Here is a 22,708-nt window from a genome sequence, read left to right as displayed (position 1 = left end):
TGTCAGGGTGCATTAAATGATGTTGGTGGGGGTGGGGAGTAATCAGGGGAACATTCACCAGGGATAGCACATGCAGGCAACATACGTTATTTACAATTCATTCCGTTAGTTCGTCATTCAAAGCCATTTGGCATGTGCATTATGGAGAGCAAGGAAGAGGAGATAAGAGGGGTGCGATCATGTGCAGGGTGGGGACCCGCCCACACGAGCAGGAGGAGATAGAGTTTCTGATAAGATTTGTAAAGAGGGCAAAGGCGTGAGGTAGTACATGGTTGGCGGGGTAGAGAGAGGTAAAGTAGGATGCTGGAGTGAAGGGTGTGACTAGGGGAGTAGAAGGTGGTAGAGTATGGTAGGTGTAGGAGGGGTAGACTGCATATATTTAAATATGAGTAGAACAAAAGTAAGAATGTAGAGAGTACAAGTAGTAAAGAGAAACATCTTATTTGGTGGGCACAGAAGTATAGAGGAATAGTAAAGATGACTGAGTATTAGGGTCGTGGTGGGAGTTGGAAGTTTTGTTCACTCTTTTTTGTTTGCGATTATGTAATTTAATCTTTCTAGATCTGATCTTTCTTTTAAATTTAAGAGCAATCATTCTTTCTTATTAAATGTATACGAAGTGCTCTTCCCTTGACATCCTTGTTGCCTGCTCAGCTCCTGGCTCCTGACATGGCTAATCTCCCACTGTGTCATCCAAGACCATGCCCTAGTGCAGGGGCAATTAACCCCTACAAGCCTCTAGCATCTTACCCCCTACATTTATCATGCCCCCTCATTGGCTCTCAACCTGTCCCTTCTCTTACTTTAGCCGATTGACATCCATGCCAACCTGTAATGTTACATGCAAGGCTCAATGATTCATTAGTGGGAAAATGAGCTACAAAAGAAACACCCCTGCGCGGTTGAACAACCCCTTCAGGTTTGTGTGTCCAAGGTGGCATCCTGCAGAGATCCACTTCCAAATGCAAAGCAGCGGATCTGATGCACAAGTGCGAAAAACCATGTTGGAAAAAAAGTTGGCACACAGTCTGGAAAAGTGCAAAAATACAAAGTGCTCCCGGGAAGACGAGCAAATGAAAGCTCTCAAGATCTAGGTTGTTATACATGTAGGGTTCCTGGCAGCATAGCCAGATGATGTAAACTAGAGGATTCAGGAAATGTGAGAACATGTCACCCAGGAATAAACCAAGACATGCAGAGAGAGAGGCCTAAAAGGCGGTGAGTTTGGGATGAGGTTGGGCTGAGTGGTTAGGGGGCTGTCAATGAAAATTCACTTATGAACATTTGGTTGGAACTCTGGAAAGGTGCGAGCCACCTGGCTGCCATCTTGCAATTCAGTTGTTAATTAAATAAGATACAGTATGCAAAAGGGGAGAGGGCAAGCGGCGTGCCATGCATCAGCGCTGCCTTTAGTTTTTTTTATTGAGCGATATAGTTTCTAAACAGAACTTTTCACACATATAAAAAAACATCTAAAACTCGAGTAAAGAGATCATCATTATACAATTATTCATAAAATCACATTATTATAGAATCAACTTCAGAATACAATTCATCACAGTACAGTTTTCAATTTTAACAATTACACTCCGAAAATCACGTTAAGAAAATCCAATACAGCAATTAATAATGATATCTCATTAGTATTCATAATACGTATCCACAGACAAGTAGGGAGAGGCCCATCCATGTTATTCCCAAATATTTAACATTTTTCATAACGAACTGCGGTTAAACCAGGACATTTAATACACAGATGTTTTAGTGTCTCAATATTCACAGCACAGAAGTGACAACGTCTTCTATCTTTTGGAATGAATTTTAAGTCTAACTCCTAAGACATCATTTGTTGGATATGAATTCAATTTTATTCTAAGATCAAAGTTCCTAAACTCACGTGATAAGTGCTTCATCAAGTAAGGTGCGAAAAAATTACGGCCTTTAATTAATCAATTAAAATGGTAATCAAATCAGCTATATGTTAATAAAAACCTCCCTGTTTGTAATCCAGTCCCTTCTGAACAATTTTGTTTTCTTTTTCTTGGATTGGAACTCAGTTCATCAAGTGAGGAATGTATCTTCCTAAGAATTTCGTCACAATTCTCCTTCTAAATCATCAAGATAGAACGTGTTTCCTTTAACATTGCTTCATACAATGCAATATATAAGGAAGCCTTTGGAGGGGAGAAAATGTGCTCGTAGACCTGTAGAACTCTCCAATCAAGCTGCGCTTGTAGAGAAATCATGCCCGTTTCGTGTCTGAGTCTGGCCGTAGGGACTGAATTAGGCAAAGAGAGGGCTTTCCTTCAAACCGCAGCTTCCAATTTGGACCAAGCTATATCTTGCGTTTCTGCCCCAAATATTATTTGTGGGAATTATTTTTGCTTATAAAACTTGAATACAGGTAAAACAGAATATCAACCAAATTTAAAATCTTATTGCCGTAACTGAACGGCAGCTGCTAAAAACGATGTTCTAATAGTTGTATGCATTGCCAGTTTGCCACTTTTTGTATAAATATAGTTCCCCAAATACTTAAAACGCTCAACCACTTCTAAAATCTGGCCCTCTTACCTTCCAAATAAAAGGTGTCCTTTTGGATTTTTCTACTTTGTTCAGCAAATATAAAACTTTAGATTTTACAATGTTCAAATGGAGATCCAGGTTCAGCAAATATACATTTAAACATTACAGTAACCTCTGCAGGTCTATTGGTGCCAGGTCACAGATGATCATGTCATCTGCGTAGTTTAATTAATGTACCTTAATTTGGTCAATACATGGGGGATATGTCCGCACCATCTCTCAGCAGAGGCCCATATCACACATATAAAGGCTAAAAAGGAATGGAGCAAATACATAGCCCTGTCGAAGTCCACAATTGGTACTAATCCACTTCGTACAGCCCCCCTGTCTATTTAACCTGATCTTGATTCTAGTATCTTGTTGTAATGCTATTAATATATTAACAAGTGCGGGGGAGTCACAGTATAACAGCATTTTCTTCCACAGTTTTGCCCGTTTAACACAGTCGAAAGCTTTAGATATATCAAGGAACACCAGGAAGGTCGATCCTCCCTATGTTCTTGTATGCTTTTGTACGCTTATCTGACAGTGTAACAGTGAAACTATTCCAGGCCGTCCCCACACCTTTCTTGAACCCGGTCTGATATAAATCCAGGCAGCCATAATTAACTGCCCAAGATTCCAATTCCAAGAGCAGTACATCCAAAAGTGAAATCGGTCTGTAATTAGCTGGCAAAAATCTGTCCTCCCATTAAAAATGAGGATCAACACTGCCGCCTTCCAGGAAGTCGGTATTACTTGAGTTATTAAAATGTTTCCAAATGGATACAACAAGACCTTGTACCACAAATTCACACCTGTTTTAAGGGTCAGGTTAGATAGCCCATCTGCACCCATAGCATTGGATTTCTTACTACGACTTATTAGGGTAGACATTTGCTTTATATCCAGATGGACTGCCTCCACCCATCTGGGCCGGTCGTGTACGACTATATCATGCACCTTCTCCTTTACATACAAATTTGTAAAATGATGTATTTATGTATCTTCACTCAAAGGCTGAATCTGGAGAGAAGGCTCAGTATGCCCCGATTTAATCAGGTGTCAAAAGGAGTTGGTATCTCTACCGGAGACACATTCAAGCATATTTTCTGCGTCTCTAATAATCATGAATGATTTACGTCCCCATAGCCAGTTTTTAAAATTTGTTTTCAGCTTGTGCATAGCCAAAACCAGCTGTGGCTAAAGTTTTTGTAGCAACTTTAAATTCACACGCAGATCTCATACTTGAACAAAGCAATCAAATGTATGTCTATGAGAGCGACCACCAACCCCATCTATCAAACCCTTTTCGGTTATTTGCCCTTGCAGAAGATGGTCAATGGTAGGCTGAAAACCGATAGGGGTACACAATTGCTTACTATTACTGAGTACTGATACTACTGAGATAGTATCAAACCATTAAAAGCTCGAGCTATGCTGGGGCGCCATATCAGTTTATGATCTCTTAGCCTGAGCACCACGTTTAAGTTGTCCAAGGTTCGTACCGCAATCCTGAATAGCAGAATAGTGTACTTAAGCATAGGGTGGTCACTTAAACTTGTGGGGCAGACAGCAAACAACCCATCCCCCCGGATCATATCAACCGGCACAAGGATATAATCCAGGGTCTACCCGAATCATTATGCCAAGTGAAGCACAGGGGATTTTCACGCTTTCTTTGTATCCTTTATGTATCAATTGTGTAGCTGTTTCGGACTGGTATGGCTCTGTTTGGTTATGATAAGGAGATATGATGACAACTGTATCAATTCCACTGGAATTCATTCTTTAGTACAATGACCTTCTCCTGTTCCCAAATTGCTTCTCATACTAATTGTCAATGACTTTGTTTCTGTATTTTATTTCCTCAGGTTTCTCTGGCAATTGCGTTGGTTGTGGAGAAAAGGGTTTTCGCTATTTCACAGAGTTTTCCAATCATATCAACCTGAAACTGACAACACAGCCCAAGAAGCAGAAGCATTTAAAGTATTATCTGGTCAGGAACGTGCAAGGGATGCTTGTGAAAGGATCTATGATCTACTGGAAAGTTGCAGGTGAGAGAGCAAGTATCACTTGAGCATATGTTAGAATCAAGCTTGACTGAATGTAGAGAAATAGTGACAGGCCACGCACTCTGTTACCCGTCAAGTTTTCCTGCATTGACTTCTCCTCCAAACGCACGTTTTCATGACTCCATCAATCTTCAGGGAGGCTGTGTTTCTTTTCCTTTTCAGGCGTGTCTTCATTTCCTTTTCAGGTGTAGCAAGTTAATTGACTTTAGTGTCTCTAAGGATTCTGGTACTTGTATTTTTCACATTTAGTTTCTCTTGCAGGTGACTGGAAACAACTCCCTCCATAGCACAAATTTTACCCCCGATAGTGGGAGGGGGATAGGGGGAAAGCCATGATTGTGGCTCTCCATTGTAAGGCATGGTCTCCCTGGTGCTGCAGCCTTTTGATTTCACTGAATGTAGTGCCTTGTTTTATTCAGTTAACAGCCCAACTGATACAAGCACTGGAATCTGGGGAGCACCACCAGTTAGCACGCAGGCGAGTGCGAGCAACTGAACAGGTTGCTTGGATCGTGGGCTTCACCAGCCAGTATAAGCCTTCATTTCGAACAAGCTATTGGCTGCACATGCCTTCTCCCCGCTCAGCTCTCTACTTGAACCATGCTCTTCCCACTCCTACCCATCCACCAAACTCTCTCAAAAATCAGTTAACTTCCTAAAGATTGCCTCACAGGCACCACATGCTCCTGCATCCTGCTCCTTTCCGGCTCTGCGAACTGCCACAGAAATGGAGGCGGGGCTCTGAATGTAACCTCTGCCATCAATTGCATGGCCGCCATCCTATTTGTCGTATTTTTTTACACTCGAATATCTTGGCCTGGGATGCAAATAGGTGGTACAATAGGATGGTACCCTGGGGTGCAAATGGTGAGAAACCCTGAGTTGACGGCCTATATCGCCTGTTAACAGCCGGCCATGCTGAGCCAGCCCATGCTTTGGTTGGTACCATGAGCTTAGGCTGGCAGGCCATTACTGGGTGGTACAGCGTGCCACTTCTGGCTTTATACCCATAATAACATATTAGAATGTTGTATCATAGCAGAATAGTGAAAGTGTAATATGCATACATAAAATCTAACTTCTTCAACGTACGAGTTGTACAGTTTTTTGAGAATTTGGGTAAAATGAGTTTTGAAGCATCTATCAAGCTTGGTATGACAGCTGAGTGGCTGACACACAAGTTCGGGTCTCAGTAAAGCTTAAACAGGCTTTCATCTTTACGCGGGGCAGTAAAATCAGAACCATTGGGTTAGGTAACAATGCCATTACCATTATAAGCTTGAAGTTATCTTTACTTTTTCTGAAACTTGAGATTGATTGAATGAGTCATATTTGAAATGGAATAATTGAAGTCTGGATCGATAGATAGATAAGAGAAGAAGAAATGACAGGATGTAGAGTGGGAACATCTTGTTGAGGGGGCACTGGAGTAGAGAGGAAGGCGTAGAAGTAGGCTAGAGCGATAGTAAAGATGACTATTAGGGTGGTGATCAGAGTTTTTGATTTTCTCGCTGTTATTTGTTTGTGATTATGTAATTGAATCTTTCTAGGTTTGAAACATTTTCTTAATTTAAAAGCCGGTTAAGCTTTCTTATTAAATATATTCATTAATTGTATGTAAATAAAACAGAGTAGATCTGAGTTAACTATTTTGGGAAGTACAGTAATACATAATGTAATTTCTACTACAGCCATGTATACAAGTTGTACTACAAAAGGTTACGTTTGTTGAGATCTCTAGTTCTAAACTGCTCTGTCAAGTTCTAGAAACGGTTGTAGCAGTTAATGTTAATGTTATATTAAATACTTTATCAATTCTTGGGGAAATCTTTCCAGTTATCGCTCTGTAATTCATGACCATATTTTAGCTCATTTTTCAAAATCAACCAAGGGGTCAAGTATTTACCATATGTCGTAATTAGTGCATGCACATGCAGTAATGATTTTGTTTCGAGATGGCTTTTTGCCCACAAAAAGCAGGTGATAAACAATAGTCTTGGTAACAAAACTTGTAGTTTGACAGTGCGATAAAAAATCTGGTAAGGGTAATTACCAGATGTTTTATCATTGCAGCCAAATTTGTAAACAGGCCACAAGTGAGCTGATAGTATCTGTATTTCTAGTGGATTCTTTCCTCCCACAGATTCTTCATCTATGATATCCCTATCGCAGCACAGCTGTTCTCTGGAAACGTTTCAGCCACCAGGGGGGCAGCGTGGCTCTGCGTCGGCTCCGCGTGACGCCTCTATGCACCCATACCATGGGCATGCCGGGAGGAGCTATATATACTAGCGCTGTATGGCAATCGAGTATATATAGCAGCGCTGCACCTCATGACCTCAGTTCCTTTTTTCTTTCCACTCTGTTCGTTAATCAGGAACATGCTTATTGAGCTTAAAGAATTTTTCTAACATCGCCATGCCTAATCCGTCTGAGGTCTTGTGTGTAGATTGCAGCTGACAGATGTCAGTCTTTGATCCACACTGGATCTGCCTACACTGCTTGAGCGAGGACCACGACACCCAGGACTGCTGGTCTTGCCAGTCCATGCACCACAAGGCCTTATGGGAAAGGGCAGTGAAGAAGGGTGAGGCTCAGCGATTGAGGTCGAGATCACAAGGCAGAGATTGACACTCCGAAGATCGTGCGGCTCCGCACAAAGAAAAGGAGAAGAAGGGGAAGAAGAGGGATCAGAAGAGGTCCAGGTCTCTGAGTGGGTCCTGTGATGAATCGAGGGATTCAGTCACTTTTCCCAAGGGAGGAGCCTCTTCCTGTGAGGCTAGGGTGGTGATCCCGCTAAGCAATATTCCCCCTGGAGGTGGCAGTAAGCGGGACCTCACAGGGAGAGACTGCCCTCCTGGGGATAAGGACTCCCTTTCCAACGAGGAACTCCCTTTTCATTATCCTCAAACACTCAATAGAATCCTATTAGTTGACAGACAACACGAATCCTCTTACATATGCTATTGTAATGTAATTACGGAAGAATAGTATCAATCTGGTAATGTGAAGAGTAAGAACATAGGAGTGATGAAGAATGCCTGTCAATCATGGAGACAAAGAAACCTATCTCCTACACAAAGGAAGGACTATTCTGAGAAGCTGGGGAAGCCCCAGCGTGGCGTGATAAAAGTGGGAGTACCAAGTGAACCAGAAAGAGAGACCTGGGAGTTTCAAACTGGCTTGCAGAAGAAAGCCGGTAACTTAGGGAGGGTGCCTTGACCTACCTAGAGTGCAGCATACTGAGAAGGGACTGCGACAGGTTTTCCAAGCCGAAGAGAATCCCAGGAGGGAACAGAGCATTAGAGGTGGTGGCAGGAAAGGGCAGAGTCTGAAGAATCATGACATTGCCGATATCACACACAGATACCGAAGAGTGTCACTGGAGAGAACGGAAAAAGGCAGAAAAGCCATCCTGACGAACAACAGAGCCGAAGCAGGGAAGAACACCGACCCTTTGACGGAGCCCCATTACACCCAAGGTAAAGGGGAGAGTGGAAACCTGGGAAACGGGGCGTGAAAGTTAATGGGCAATCTTATCAAGGAATGCTGGAAATCCAAATCTAACAATTAGAGTAATCATGCTCAAGTGAGAATAATTCGGGGACTCCTCATACTTGTCCCAGTGAATGGCAAAGTTATAAGAAGAGTGTGAATTATTCAGGGACTCCTCATCCTCGTCCCAGTGAATGGCAAAGTTATAAGAAGAGTGAGAATCATTCATGGGCTCCTCATCCTTGAGGTACCTTTCCAACCAAATCCTGCACTACAGAGGAATGGCAGAGCTTCCACCTGCAGATGCTATACATCTTCACCCAGGTGTCCACGGCTCTGGCCTTGGCACCTGTGGCGCAGGAAACTGTGCTGCTGGCTTCGGCTATGGCGCTGCAGGGGGCCACTGCATCAGTTGTGACCACCCCTCACGAATACAGGCTCTGGCCTTGCCCAAAAGTGCCATGATCATGCAGTCCATAGGAATATACCCCACTCCCTATGGATGCTTTTATGTCTGAGATGTATGACATCAATGACCATGAGGGTGACCAGATCCTCTTTAGGCTGGAACCTCTGGGCTCTAGCAAAGTGAGGGATTTCCCGGAGGAATTTTACAGGGAAGGTGAGAATGCACTGCTACTGGCAGAGGACCTGCAAGCAGCCAGGGCCCTGAACACCTCCCCAAAGATGGATTTCTTGCCACCTCCCACCCCGGGAAAGCTCCAAACCGCTTTACAGCGCTTCTTGGCAAAGTTGGCCTCTACGTTGGGATGACCACTTCATCCAGGCCCAGAGTGCAATATGAGCTGTGTGACATTCTGGACTAGGCGCCCAACCGCTCTTGTCCTTCACTGTGGCGGTGGAAGTGCCTGTGCTGAAGGCATGGGAGAAGCCTGCCTCTGTTCTTGCTGTGGACAGAGACATGGCGAAGAAACACTGTGCCACCCTATCAGACCCGGCCTTTCTTTCCTTTCTTCCCTTCCATGCTTCTCCTGAGAGATTGTCCAGACCACTATGGCTAGTCTAAAAACATCTAACTTCCTGTACCTCACACCGGACTGGAAGAGTAAGAGGTTAAACGCATGGGACAAGAAAGTGTTCCAGTCAAGCAGTCTGGCACTGCGGGCCGTGAATGTCTCATGTGCCTTGGCAACTTTTTCCTTCGATCTTTGAACAACGATGGCCAATGCAGCCAAACACATCTCTGAACACATCCCTGAAGGGGAAATGAGGGACGGATTCCAGACCCTGTTCTCTGGCAGGGAGGCGGCACGCCAAATGCTGCAATCGGGCTTGACACAGAAGTCTGTGTGGGTAGGGCCATGACCACCACCATGGTGGTCAGGCGCCACTCCTGGCTAAGGACATCAGAATTTGGAGCCAATGTCCACACTAGATTGTTTGGATATGCCATTAGACAGCAGCAACCTTTTTGGTGCAAGGGCTAACAACGCCCTCCAGAAGGTTTAGTTATCAAAGGCGATGGTTAAGTCCTTGCAGCTTGCCATGCAAGAGCCCTCCGTACAACCGTCGTCCAAGGGCAGGGGTTTTCACCCCTTCAACTCCTTTTCCCAGAGAGGCTTTGGTCCATCTGCCCCGGGAAGAGGTAGATGCGTCTCAAGAGGTAGGCGAAGAGGTGCCCAGAGGGATGGCATGGTAGCTGCCTCTGTCCATGCCATGCGCCAAGGCACCAAACCTCAGTGACATGTTTTACCATGCGTCTCCGGTGGGGGAGGCTTTCCTTGTTCAGTACAGAATGGTCAGACAACGACCGACGCTTGGGCCTTGCAGGTCATCTGACATGTTTATTACCACCTGTTTCTCTAGTGACACACCGAACCATGGTGCCCTGGCTGCCCCCTTGTCTCTGGACCCCATCCTCCTGTAGGGGGCTGTCAGCTTCTGGAAAAGAGCATGATCAAACTGGTTCCACGCTCAGAATTAGAAAGGGGGTGGTACTCCACCTGTTTTCTGGTGCCGAAGAAGGACTGAGGTTTGCGCCTCACTCTGGATCTGTGCCTGATGAACTTGTTCTTATGTAAGGAAAAGTGCAAGATAGTAACTCTAGCCCAGATCCTGGAAACCCTCGATCTGTAGGAGTGGTTGGTTTCCCTGGGTCTTCAGGACGCCTACTTTCATGTGCCAATTCATCTAAAGCACAGGAAGTATCTGAGGTTCGTATTGGGCCAACAGCATTACCAGTTCAATGTCCTGCCATTTGGTCTTTCATCAGCGCCCAGGGCTTTGACCAAGCTGCTGGCAGTGGTAGCCGGCTCACCTCAGGAGAAAAAGCATCTATGTTTTTCCCTACCTGGACAACTGGCTTGTCCGAGCTCACTCCCCAGAGCTAGTGTCCGAGCATCTACTCACCACATGCACTCTATTGCACAGTTTGAGGTTTTCCCTGAATGTGAAAAAGTCTCAAGTTCTACCGTCCTAGTTTCTCTGATTCATCTGGGTAGTCTTGGACACTCGCCTGAGCAGGGCTTTCCTGCCCAAGAATCGAGTGGCGAACATATTGCCGATGGTCAATGTGCCCCAATCTCAGGAACAAGCCGTGCCTCAGCTTTCCTGCGCCTTCTGGGCCTCATAGCATCTTGCATCCTTGTGGTACCAGAGACCAGGCTGCCCATGAGATCGCTTCAGTAGCTTCTCTGTTGCCAGTGGTTGCAGTTCCAGGGCCAACTTCTGCAGCTCTAGAACAAGGTGGCCCAATATCTTGCATGGTGGGCCGTGTGTGACAACTTGCTGGGAGGCGCGTTGTTTCATTAACCTTGGCCCCGGGTGACTGTGGCCATGGCTGCATCTTTAACTGGCGGGGGAGCTCCCCTGTCAGACTTGACAGTTAGCAGACTTTGGTGTCCCGCAGGGTCTCGGGGAAAACATCAACCTGCTGGAGTTGAGGGTGATCAGGCTGGACCTGGTTGCTTTCTCCCCTCTGTGAAAGTTGGGGTTGATTCGGACGGACAACACAGTGACCGTGCACTACCTCAACAAAGAATGTGGCATGGGGTCCATGCCTCTGTGCAGAGAAGCAATGAGACTGTGGTTCTGGAGAACAGTGTCTTTCTGACGGCAGCTCACCTGGCTGGACAAGAGAATGTCACAGCGGATGTATTGAGCAAACAGACTTCAGCCTCCCACGAGTCTGAGCTCTGTCAGGAATTCCAGAGGAGATCTTCTCCTTTTGGGCAAATCCTTATGTGGACCACTTTGCTTCCAGGGCCAACAATAATTGTGAGATGTTCTTCTCCAGGGAATTCCTTTGTCAGGGACTTTGGGGGATGCACTGACGGTCGAGTGGAAGTTTGACCTCCTTTATGCGTTCCCGACAATCACTGTCATTCGTTGGTTCTCAGGAGATTGCCCCTGTTCGCAACCACAATGATCCTGATTGATTCCGACTGGGCCAGGAAAATGTGGTATCCGGAGTTGTTCGACATGTCCATCTGCCCTTGTGCCTTTCAAGGAGAGTGAGCTTTCAATTGGAGTGGCAGGTCCTCCATCCGAACATCAGCAGCCTTAACCCTTATGTTTGGCTACTGATAGGCTGAGATACAAGGTGGGGAATTTGTCGGACAATGTCTTCGATGTGCTCCTTTCAGCTCGGAGGCCCGCTACAAAATTCATTTATGCCTATGGGTGGTGTACATTTTCGACTTGGTGCCGGGACAGGGATCTGGATCCTTTATTCTATGCTCTGTTCCCTGTGATTGGATTTTCTACTATTTTTGGCCCAGGCAGGCCTGCAGATTGGCATTGTGAAGGGTTACCTCGCTACTATTTCATTGTTGAAAAGGTCCCCAGAACAGGGGTCGTTTTTCGCAATCCCCACTGTTATGCAGTTCTTTCGTGGGGTTGTGTAATCAGTATCCTCCCCGCCAGTTTGTGATTCCAGCATGGGATTTTAATTTAGTTTTAACGTTTCTCATGTGCACTCTGTTTCAGCACCTTTGTTCATGTCCTATTAGATTGCTCACCCTTAAGGTGATTTTCCTGCTTGCCATCACTTCCGCGAGACAGGTGAGTGAGCTCCAAGCCTTGTCTGTTTTACCCCCCTATTTGTTTTCTTTCAAAGAGAAGGTGACTTTGAGAGTGAGGCCTTCCTTTCTGCCGAAGGTGTTCTCGGATTTCCATCTCTCTCAGAAGATCAATCTTCCTGTGTTTTCTCCTCTGCCTCACCCTTGCAAGGCAAAGGAACAATTCCATTGGCTAAACCGAGTATGGGCCCTAAGTTCTGCGTCTCTCATACTCGGGAGGCTAGGAAAGATGACAAGCTTTTTGTTGGTTATGCTGGTGCTCGTGCTGGCAGGGCTATCACCAAGCAGACGCTGCCCAGGTTGATCATTCTCTGCATGCATCTCAGAATTTTACGATCCGGCTGGGAAGGATGTGCCAGAGGGTCTCAGAGCTCATTCTACTAGGGGATTGGCTGCCACCTTTGCCCTGCAGAGGGTAGTTCCAGTCCTGGACATTTGCCAAGCAGCAAACTAGGCATCTTTGCACATGTTTGCTAAGCATTATTGCTTGGATTCGTTTTCGGATTAGAATGCCCGTTTTGGTATGGCAGTCCTCCAGATTTTTCTGGTTTAGGTGTTCTTGCCTCCTCGCTCCTTCAGGTTTACGTACTGCTTTGGGAGTCTATCATAGAAGGAAAGAATCCATTAGAAGAACAAATTATTTACCTTTCTGTAATGTTCTTTCTAATGGATGTTCCTCCCACAGATTTCTTATTACCATCCCTACCTGCCCCTCTTGCGGGAAGCTAGTACGCCATCGCTTCTGTGGTCCCTGTGCTAGTGAAAAAGGGCAGAACTGAGGTCCTGGGGAGCAACGCTGCTATATATACTGGCCCAAAGGTCATATCCGACAAGAGGCGCATAGAGGCTAGAGAGAGCTGACACAGAGCCACGCTGTGCCCCCTGGTGGCGGAAATGTTTCTGGAGAATGGTTGCGCTGGGATAGGGATATTATAGATGACGTATCCGTGGGAAGAACATCATCAGAAAGAACATTGCAGAGAGGTGAGTAATTTGTTCTTCTGTGAATGCAAGAATTAATGTTGTGTTAAATAGTGATTGTCTGCATGCATATAGTTTGGTGAGCTCATTTTAAGGTATGTATACGGTTAGTTATCCCCACCATCTAGCTAGTTAAATTTTGGTTAAACAGTATTTCTTATGCTTTGCATTTGTTACCTACTTACCTACTCTCTTGATACTAAAATGGGGGGTATCCCATTATTTGTGTTATCTAACTCTGTATGTATGTAGGTTACTGAGTATTTTTGATCTATTTTAGTAGTTCCTCATGCAGATGTGACATGCCGATCTCATGCTCCCATCTATACAATCCCACCCCGTGCTTCAGAGCCCAAGAACATTCAGTGAGGTAGTCAAAAATCGAAATGTATTTGTTAAGAATATAAGCAATTGGAGTTCACTACAATATACACGATCGAAAACAATGATCAATACATACAAAATTGTAGCTGCCTATTCGAATCTTGCTACTATAAATCCATAAAGCTATTCACTTTCAATTATAACAATCTTCCTATAAATATGTTGTATTTTAAGGGACACTAGGCATTCTAAACCTTTCTGTTTAGCATTGAGTATTTGGTAAACATCCCTAGTTTCTCACTAGAATATCTTACATAATGCAAAAATGCTTAAACATTTGATTTTCTCCAGCATCAAGATAGGTATGGTACTGGAGAAAGTTAAAGAAAATAATATCAATTAAGATATTTTTATACTCCACCAACAGCCCTATGCATGCGTGAGATGATGAATGTATTGGCAATGTAGAGGCCACTTGACAAATATACAATGACCGGCTAGCATGAAACTATGTGTTGGACCGTGGACATGCAAAAGGTAACTTGTTTGCAATGGCTCTTGTAAGTTTGAATTCACAGGCAATGCTCTCAGGAATCTATATATTCTGTTCTGAAGCCACATTCATATTTTGTTCTCTAAAAGTCGTGGGTATAGCTTTCACTGTAGTGGGTTTATGTGACGTTCTCTGAATCTGAAAAGACGGCTTGCAGTCTGGTCATATGTGTGTGGCCTTCCGTTAACATTAATATATTCCTTTCAATCTAAATGCATGCATAGGTTTAAAGTGCATGCTTTTAATGCGTTCAGTCTTTTTAGACTACTGGGCTGGAGATGTACTCTTCTTCAGTAACATATACTTATTTGACAACCCTCTTGCCTCCCACCTTACACTTAACTTTGCTTATGCATTAAAACACTGGGCAATGCAGATGATTTGAACTTCGCACAGATCTTAATGAATAGAATCAATTCTTTCATCATAACCTTTGATGCACATACACACATCTGATCTAAAACTATGGGTCTCCCCAGCTGCATTAAATGCACAATATCACTCGAGGTAATAGTATTACACTGAATGAAATCACTACTTATTTGCAAATAATACTTAGCTTTACAAAGGCAATCCCACTTTAAAGTGACAGCCAAATTGCTTTCATATTTGGATTTCGTTTTTCACTGCAAAATGGACTGGGCCTTAAGGAAATCACATATCACTTTGTATTTGATATAAATATATATCTATGGAACGTAGATATTGAGATATTAGCATCTTTGTCCCTGTTTTCAAAGTGTCCCCCCTTGCATTCCCAGTACTTTTATATTCCCAGATTTAACTCTGATCACGTTTAGCAAAATAAGGAATTGATAGGAGTTTTGTTTAATTTATCTTTTAAAATGCAACTTCTGATTTTGCAAGGACGAGAAAGGGACAAATCAGGCAAACATCATTCCGTCAGCAAACCAAGTGTGCTTTTGTGTGTTCAACCCCCTTCCCGCCCTATTCCCTCTGTCCCACTCTGCATCCCTCTCCTCCACCTGTCTTTCTGTGTGCTCTGCCCTGGCATCCAGCCTTTTCTCCTCCGCCTCTCTGTGATCTACAATTCTTCTGCTCCTATCCATGCTTCTCTCTCTGTGCCTCATGTTTCTAATTCTCCTCTCCATGCCCCACATTGTGTGCGAAGTGCGCTGTGTGGAGGGGGCGCGTTGCTGTGGATGTCCTGTGGGAAGCCGTGGACAGAGCTTGCTCAGACATTCTTAGCCTTTGATTTGATATGTACAGGATGTGGAGTTCATCATTCTTCCAAACACAGTAAAAAAGACTTTTCTTTCCCTAGAGATAAGAGGCCGACCACAATCAGGCAACACCAGTGCCATCGCACCAATCCAACCTTCGGAGGGGCCAGTTTCTATTTTGTCCAAGACCTGTGATCCTGCGCATACTGCATATCAAAATGGAACACAACTGACAGGTAACAATTGCATCCACTAATTCATTGCTTTAATAGCTCTGAGCATGGATCACAAAATAATTACTTGATGATTGAAAGGGCCCATACTAGATTCTTCTCTATCGTCTTCCCAACTCTTGTTAGACAGAATACAAATAATACTCCCAATTACACATTACCTGATGTTTTATATTTTTCTAGGTTTATCGCTTGACTATGGTACAACATTACCACTGAATGCAGCTTTATTGAATGCCAAAGAGCCCCTGAAACATCAGCAACCAAAGAAGAGCAACCCGTCAGCGCCAACACGACCTACTGCTTTAGGTACTTTCCAGAATGCCAGGTTTACCATAGTCTGTGAATTTCTTGAGGTTAAGCAAATCTTCAAGTTGTTAGTTTATTTCGTGGTTGCGTGCAACTAGATGGCCCAGCTCCAGTTACTAGATAACTCACGCTACAGTCCAGAAATGTTCTCACAGCTTGACAGCGTCAAAAGGCTCAGTAAAATGTTGGGTCGAGGTCAGTGGGGCATATTTCTTTACTTCCGATCAATGGACAAGCTGAGAATGTTATTGTGCCATCTGCTAAAAAAACCATTGCTGCCACAGAAAAACAATGAATAGGCAGTCATGAAAAGTATGACCACCTTTATAAAAAATAGTCCTGTCAATTTAGTAAAGGAAAATTGTGAGGAAAGGATAATCAGTCTGGAGGGCCCATGACAAATGCTTTTTTTGAAATATTTCAGCCAAATCTGTCATGCGAGCCAAAATGTATTAGCAATACATTTTTCGGGTTTCCCATGTATCTCGATACTCACCTTAAATATAGTGCAGCATATACACATGTATAACAACCACCAACCAAGTTATGGTGGGTTTAAAAAAGGCTTGAATAAAACCCTTTCACCTGAAATGTGAACTGGAATATTCCATTAGAGCCAAGTCATAAGGATCTATGTGATTATTGCGACAGCCGAAAATCCTGACACTTAAAAAAAAAAACTTTACACCAAATATATATGCAGGGGGAGACCCCCCTCCCCTCTCCCCTCCCCGCAGACCTCCCCATATTAAAATTATATTCCCTACATGCCACAATCCCACCTATTAAGTCACTGGAAATTCACCTGCAATTTAGAGCCACACCAGCAAGGCATTGTGGATATGCAGATTAGCTCAAATGCAAGCATGTTGCTCCAGATAATTGCCTTTGTCTTATAGGGCAGTGCTACTTTATACATGCCTTAATCAACCCAAGACAGACAGTTCTCAAGACTGCAGACAACTACACACCTGCTTTCACCCTAATTAGGGATCAGGGTGGATCTCTGGCAGTAATTCTGAGCATAGTGTGGGTCACAATTAAAGACAGTCAATCAAGAGAGCCCACTCAATATTGTCAAAAGAACGTCCTTTGATCTGTCCCCAAAATAGAACTAGGTAAAAGATCATTCCAAGAAATCATTGAATACCTATTGTGGCATATTTGATAATCCAGAATATAATTTTTGTTATGTTCTACCTTGCCATGAATTACCCTCGTGGGTCATCAAAGGGAGATTAGACCAGTTAAAAGTGAAGTTGGTAACAGGGGCCTCGGGTCGGTGAGTGATTATAGAGATTGCACAATAAACTATTGCTCTTCTCTGCTATCTTTGATCTGTAAACAAGGTGCAACAAATATTGTAAGTGTTGATATAGGCAGTTTGTGTATGTGCTTCTATTGAACTTGATAACGTTTTATGATATAATGCTTGCTAATAATGTAGAAGCGTTGACAAGTATACCTTTTACCTTGTATGGCCTGTTTTGAGGGAACCCTTTTGTTATTGTGTTACTTTTGTGGAAGGTTTATCTCAAGAAAATTGAATAAAATAAAGTGCACACGTTGAAAGGGAAAGAAAAAAAAGAGCATTGAATAAAAGATTAAAATCTGAGAAAAACGAAATTCTTATTATTTTGCATTTGGTGATTGTGGAACGTGCATGATCCAGTGCTATTGTGGTGTAAGTCCTCTACTGCATTGTACACTTCCTTCTCACCCACGAGATGCCCATTGCCCACCATTGCGTGTCTTCCGATGAGAGGGAAGTTTTTAATCCATTATAATTCACGTTTGGGTCTCTCAATCGCAACAGTAAAGATTGTGCTTTTTGTATGGTTCCATGTGATGTCACTGAAGTTATTTTTACTGAATCAACGCTTTCCGAAAAAAAAGAAATATCCATTTTCTTTTGAAATAGGGGGTTCCTCTCCCAAACCCCACGTTTCGCTACATTTCTAACCCAACCCAATTTAACCCCTTATCCTCCCCCCATCTATATTTATTTTTCAGTATTTCTTCGGTAAAAGTTAATTCTGTATTTTTTTCTCGGTAACATCACTGGATACCTTTTTGTATGTCTTCTCCTTTGAGCATTTTTTCAATGTTTCTGTTTTTGTCAGGTAACTTAACAAATTCTGGTCCACCAAAAAAGCGCCACAAAGGGTGGTCTCCAGAATCTCCAACAACCACAGAAACAAACAATCTCCTCAACTCAAATAACAGAAACAAGCCTGGTAAGTGTTCTGCAAACTATGATTGTGCCAACCGAGTACTTGAAACCCCTACCGAAACCTTAATTATTTCCTTGGAAGGATCTTTTTAAAACAAGTTACCAGATATTAACCTGGCCTCCACATATCGTGCAAGCTGGGGGTTGTATTCCAATGGCTAAATGGAATGAAATATTCCCCTGCATACTGCATAGGAAATTGGATAACAGAATACAAACATGTCATGCAGAAAGGTTTTAATCATAGTTTTTTTATAACCTTACCTTCCGTAAGACTTCCATAAGGCCGTATTTTAACTTGGCTTTTCTCCTCTGAGTTTGCATGTGAGGTGCAGAAATTGAATTATGAGGGCAGGGCTGTCTGTAGCTCACTTTTCTGCCTCAGAATGGATGGGATTCGATTCTGCGGCGGAATGAAGGAGACCAGGTTTGGCGATAGTCACATGACAGAAGTTCTGATGAGTGTTTGGGAGGACTCAGGCTCGGACTCTGGGAAGGTGCAGAGACTCCAGAAAGAAAGAGCATGTTAGTTGGGAGATCTGGGCGTGAATGGGTGATTAGCTGGTCTCAGGGTGTACTCCTATGATAGGCTTTACAAGCTTTGTTAGCGCAAATGTTGGATGCTTGTTCCACAGAAAGAGGTCAGCACAACACTGATTACAAATGTTATGGACCCCACACTTCTTGCAGGAGTTGCAGATTGCTGGTTGTCACATTGGCTGAACCAAAAGGTGCAGATGGAGGGGGTAAGCGACTTGGAATGGGACACCAACATTCATTAAACCCCGGACATTGTAAAATTGTGTAATTAAGCCTACTACAGTTCCAAATGGTGTATTGACTGGGATTCTGCACACAGGAGGGACACAAGGGGGTACCCCCATTGCATGACCAAAGCCTTGGGGAGCAGGTTGCCAGGCAACCCTCCCAGGCTACGGAGGAGCTCACAGATAACTCCTCATCTTTAGCTTTAGTCTCCCTAGGGTCTTCAAACACCATGCAGACGTGTTAGGAGAAACATCTGCAAACACACAGTTACTTGAAAAGTGTTCTTATCCGTGGAACTGAGAGACTCCGGAGGTAGCATGAATGATACTGCTCAGTCTTGAGAATATATCTACAGTCTCGTCTTTGTCCATCGACTAGATAGTGCGGCCCTCAAAGATTTCCTGAAGCCTACATCACTATCCAGATTAACACAAAAGTGACTCCATACTTGTCAGTGTCCAGGGGAATGTCCTCACAAAGGCCTTTCTGGTAAGAGTCCTGGTCCTCCTTGTCTGAAACTGAATGAGAGCTAGAAGGAGTTATGATCACCTGGTCTCAGACCCAGGAGGGTGGCGTGCCCAGGTGAATGCTCCTGCAGCTGCAGCCCATGGAAGGCTGGTGGTGCCCCAAGATCACTCAGCTGCTGCAGCTGTCTCGCGAGGCTCCCTTGGCCTGTCACTTGAGAGTGGAGAAGAGGTAGAGAGGCTGTTGCTTCATTACTACTGGCCAAAGTTAGGGATCAGGTTGCAATTGATTCAGAATGTCGTAGCCAGACTTCTTTCATTTGAACTTCTGCTCTGTCCCTAAAGACGAGCAGTGGTTACCTATGGCGATAAGGATAGATTCCAAGACTCTGTGTATCAGGTACATAAAGCGTTTTATCACAAGGATCTGGCCTTTATTTGTAATCGATTGGTGCGGTACAGTCCTGGCAGACGATTACAATTTGCTTCTGCCAATTTGCTGAAAACGGCTAAGTTCAAATACCAGCACTGGAGCGACCAATACTTTAGCTGTTTGGCACCTAATCTATGGAATGGCCTCCCACTTCAGCTGCTGTCAATTTCGAACCACTTAGAATTCAGATGTCGCCTGAAGACCTGGTTGTTTGCAAACTAAATGTTAACCAGCCTGGAGGACAGTGGATTTCTGAGGTGGCAGCACCTCAATGCCTCCTTCGAGGTGAGCACTGCGCTCTACAAATGTATTATCTACCTACCTAGGGTCACTGCACCTCTTGCTCCATTTGCCGGTGTCTGGCGAGGCTGGTGACAAGTTGAAGGGTCCCCTTTGTCTACGTCCTAAGGTGCAGACTTGTACGGGTTGAAATTGTCCCCTTCATATTCTCAGGGAACTGGTTCATTTTAGTGTTCGTCTACCATGCAATTAGGTACACAGAGGCAAAGCCAGCTAGGACTGTCACTGCCAAAGCCGCGGCTAAAGGCCTCCTCTGGATCTTGACTCTGGTCAGAGTGCTTAAGTAAGTTATTTCTACAGGTATCCGATTTCATGTTGACTTTCATTAAAGCCATGCGGTTTGCGTGTGTGTGGGGTGAGGTGGGGTGTAAAGTACATGTTCTCCACTACCTTCCTCCCCCAACTCCGTGACCTAATGGGAAGGTTCCACAAGACCATACGGTTTAGAGCAGCACACGAGGAGGAAGTGAGATCCCCCCCTGCTATGCCAACTCTTTGCTTACTGGGAGGTACCTCAAAAAGAGAGACAGGCATCGGAAGGAGGATGGCACCATTCATGGGCAAAGCAAAGGATAACCTGATGGCAAGTCAGCACGTAGTCAAACATTGGTATGGCCAAAAGGCCTCCCATGTTGGACAAGGGGGGACCTCATCCGGGGCAGGGGCAATGATGGCTCTCTGGGCCGAGCTGTACTCAATGGACTTTGGGCAACATGAGGACTGCAGAACTTTGGTTCATCAGTGACCCTCTGCTTCCTGACCTCAGGCCTAACACCGTGATGTAGAGATTGTCAAAAGCCAGTCTTGTGGCAACATTAAGGTACCAACACCCAGTTAAAAGGAACACTACAAATGGAACCCTCCCTCCCATCTAGCGAGTGTAATCTTTGGTGTCCCTTTCACCGTCTTCATGCCTGTTAGATCGAATATTCGAAATGGCACCATGGTGTGAGGACCCTGACATTTTACTCGTTCATTGCCTTCTTTTGCTACGTCCCGGGCCTCACTGGTGGTGTACATCTTTTGTGCTCTCTGGGTGCCCTTTGATGGCCAGATTAGGTTTCCCAAAGGCTTTCTTTTGTCTCAACCCCTATTCATCTCTATCTGCTCGGCTTGTTGTCTCACTCACTTGCTGTTGGCAGCTTTGTGCTTTTTTGTGACGTTTTCGGGAAACAAATCTAATTTTCTGCATGCTCCCTTAAAATGGCTCAATAGTTTTAGAGGTCCAGTACACAACAAGGCTGTGTTTACGCCGTATAGACTGACCCGAGTGTACTGCCATTTAAGGTAAGGGATTTCCTGAGACTCCAGGCTGGGAGCTCCTGGTAGTCGTGGCCGGATCTGGCCGATGGGTGAATGGGTGTTCGGGATTCACTGCTGACTTCACATCCTGTCTGTTTGCCCGGGAAGGATTGCCAGAAAAACATGATCCCCGAGACAGATTTTCTATAACCCTTGAAACACCAATGATAATGCGCAGTGGCAGGAGGTGCTGAGGAGCCTTGGCCGCACTTCCTCCGTCAGCAGGTGTAGCTTTCCAGGTATGTATCGGTGCTAGCCGGTACCCTGTGAGGCTAGAGGTGTGGAGAGAGTATTCACACTAAATCAGCGTCTCCCTACGGGTGCTCATGTACCCATAGCTATGGGTGCACACCATAAGCAAGTGGTGCTGACAGGTGTTTCGCTCTTTGAAAGCGCTTTGCTAAGGCTTAGACTTGTTGGGCCTCTTATACAGTAAGCGGAGCAGGAGTTCCTGTAGATGCAGCTATCCAAACCATAGCAGAGCTTGCAAGCAATGGTGGCCATGCCTCTCTTCTCCATCCATAGCAGAGGTTGCAAGGAATGGTTGCCAGGCCTCTCTTCTCCATCCATAGCAGAGCTTGCAAGGAATGGCTGCCATGCCTCTCTTCTCCATCCATAGCAGAGCTTGCAAGGAATGCTTAACAGGCCTCCCTTCTCCATCCATAGCAGAGTTTGCAAGGAATGGTGGCCAGGCCTCTCTTCTCCAAACCATAACAGAGCTTGCAAGGAATGGTTGCCAGGCCTCTCTTCTCCATCCATAGCAGAGTTTGCAAGGAATGGTTGCCAGGCCTCTCTTCTCCATCCATAGGAGAGCTTACGAGGAATGGCTGCCAGGCCTCTCTTCTCCATCCTTAGCAGAGGTTGCAAGGAATGGTTGCCATACCTCTCTTCTCTAAACCATAACAGAGCTTGCAAGGAATGGTTGCCAGGCCTCTCTTCTCCAAACCATAACAGAGCTTGCAAGGAATGGTTGCCATGCCTCTCTTCTCCATCCATAGCAGAGGTTACGAGGAATGGCTACCAGGCCTCTCTTCTCCAAACCATAACAGAGCTTGCAAGGAATGGTTGCCATGCCTCTCTTCTCCATCCATAGCAGGTTGCCAGGCCTCTCTTCTCCATCCATAGCAGCGCTTGCGAGGAATGGTTGCCAGGCCTCCCTTTTCCATCCATAGCAGAGCATACAAGCAATGGCTGTCATGCCTCTCTTCTCCAACCATAGCTGAGGTTGCAAGGAATGGTTGCCAGGCCTCTCTTCTCCATCCATAGCAGAGCTTGCAAGGAATGGTTGCCAGGCCTCTCTTCTCTAAACCATAACAGAGCTTGCAAGGAATGGTTGCCAGGCCTCTCTTCTCCATCCATAGCAGAGCTTACGAGGAATGCTTAACAGGCCTCCCTTCTCCATCCATAGCAGAGCTTGCAAGGAATGGTTGTCAGGCCTCTCTTCTCCAT

General features: G+C 44.7%; 1 protein-coding gene across 2 annotated transcripts in view; it reads left to right on the top strand.

Moving 5' to 3' along the window:
* Nucleotides 1-22,708, top strand: part of GREB1 (growth regulating estrogen receptor binding 1) — a 627,979-nt gene that overhangs the window by 287,549 nt on the left and 317,722 nt on the right. For both annotated transcript variants that reach the window (XM_069605957.1, XM_069605956.1), the window contains exons 5-8: nucleotides 4,440-4,622; nucleotides 15,319-15,453; nucleotides 15,634-15,759; nucleotides 17,883-17,996. In XM_069605957.1, coding sequence (XP_069462058.1) covers nucleotides 4,440-4,622; nucleotides 15,319-15,453; nucleotides 15,634-15,759; nucleotides 17,883-17,996 — 558 coding nt within the window. The remainder of the gene's footprint in view (nucleotides 1-4,439; nucleotides 4,623-15,318; nucleotides 15,454-15,633; nucleotides 15,760-17,882; nucleotides 17,997-22,708) is intronic.

Source organism: Ambystoma mexicanum, chromosome 4p, assembly GCF_040938575.1.
Source record: "Ambystoma mexicanum isolate Mex_15411 chromosome 4p, UKY_AmexF1_1, whole genome shotgun sequence".
Taxonomy (NCBI): Eukaryota; Metazoa; Chordata; class Amphibia; order Caudata; family Ambystomatidae; genus Ambystoma; species Ambystoma mexicanum.
The sequence above is the reverse complement of the archived record's forward strand: the minus strand, read 5'-3'. Positions and strand labels throughout refer to the sequence as shown.